General features: G+C 40.6%; 1 protein-coding gene across 1 annotated transcript in view; it reads left to right on the top strand.

Moving 5' to 3' along the window:
• ME2 (malic enzyme 2, NAD(+)-dependent, mitochondrial) overlaps positions 1–1,635 on the top strand; it is a 30,644-nt gene that overhangs the window by 13,259 nt on the left and 15,750 nt on the right. The window contains exon 3 of the mRNA XM_010008494.1: positions 1,445–1,594. Within this exon, the coding sequence (XP_010006796.1) occupies positions 1,445–1,594 (150 nt within the window). The remainder of the gene's footprint in view (positions 1–1,444; positions 1,595–1,635) is intronic.

Genomic DNA, 1,635 nt, shown 5'->3' with positions numbered 1-1,635 from the left:
GAGACTGGCCCATTCCTGACACCCACCCTGCAGGTATTGAGAGACATTCATCAGGTCCCCTCTCAGCCTTCTCTTCTCCTCACTAAACAGCCCCAGGTCTCTCAGCCTTTCCTCATCAGAGAGATATTCCAGTCTCTTCATCATCCTTCATCATCATCATGCTAGAAAAATACATGAGAATGAAGATAATTTGAGAGTTTGATAATTTAAAGTGTTCATCATACAGTAGTTAGTGCTAGGAAAGGAATTAGAGGGTTAGAATTTTGAGTCTCATCATGTATATTTTTTTAATCAGTCTTTCTTTTGTTTAGCCAGTGGTTTGGTAAAAAAAAAGTGATGTATTTTGTTTATTTTTTTGTTTGTATTAGAATGACATGTTTTTAGCATCCTGGGACTGTTTTCATACAAATCTGTGTGTACCTGCATGTAAAAACAGGTCTCACCTTCAGTCTTCTGAAGGTGAGAGGAGCACTGGGATGGTTTGAAGCTTCCTGAACCACATCAGAACACTTTTGTTCTCATGCAAGCTGAAAAGATGCCTTTTGAATCCACATCGTGTCACTTGCTGATCTGAAGCAGTCATGTCATCTGTATTGGCAAAGTGCCTGGTTTCTGTGGCCTAAGATGAACCCCTAATTAATGATCTTGATGTTGTTGGGTCATCGAGTCTTAAGTAGGCATTAGTACATGGTGGTTGGTAGGTAAAGTTGCAAAAATGCAGGTTTCATTTACAGATGTAGGGAAGTCCTTATAATGAACTTTTTGTTAGGGGTTAATTTGTTTCATAACTGGGCTAAGGTCAGGATTAGAATCACAGTCATGGAATGGTTTGGGTTGGAAAGGACCTTAAAGATAATCTAGTTCCAACCCCCCTGCATGGGCAGGGACACCTCCCACCAGCCCAGGCTGCTCCAAGCCCCATCCAACCTGCCCTTCAACACTGCCAGGGATGGGGCAGCCACAGCTTCTCTGGGCAAGGCTCTCACCACCCTCACACCAAAGAATTTCCTCCAGATGTCTCACCTAAATCTCCCCTCTTCCAATTGAATCCTTTAATCCCTTCCCCCTTGTTCTCTCCCTGCCTTCTCTGGTGAAAAGCCCTTCCCCAGGACCTTGGGATGTTCCTTTTGAGGATGAGAAATTCTTTCACTGGTATTTTTTTTGAACCAATCATGAGACTCCCAGCTGCATCCTGTCATAAATCCATGGGTTATCTTTTATCACAGTGCATGTCTGTGCATTTATTTCAGCTTGTTAGTTCTTTTACTCTCTCTTTTCCAAATTTGATTTAGTGTTCAAAGCTCAGTTTGAGTGGAAACAGGAGTTTCATGAGGAATAATATGAAGCAAGATGTTGTTGTTGCTTTGACATTTTCCACATTGTTTTAAATAAGCACAAATGGGAAATAAGAAGTGTTTATTTGTTTTCTTTTCCTTCGTTTCAGGTATATCTACATCATGGGAATCCAAGAGAGGAATGAAAAATTATTCTATAGGGTATTACAAGATGATATTGAGAGGTTAATGCCAATTGTTTACACACCAACAGTAGGCCTTGCCTGCTCCCAGTATGGACACATCTTCAGGAGACCAAAGTAAGAACAAGATCTCTTTTTTATCTATATTTATTATATAT

The sequence above is a fragment of the Chaetura pelagica genome, unplaced genomic scaffold (assembly GCF_000747805.2).
Source record: "Chaetura pelagica isolate M959 unplaced genomic scaffold, ChaPel_1.0 scaffold182, whole genome shotgun sequence".
Lineage (NCBI taxonomy): Eukaryota > Metazoa > Chordata > Aves > Apodiformes > Apodidae > Chaetura > Chaetura pelagica.
This window is presented reverse-complemented; position numbering and strand designations above follow the sequence as displayed.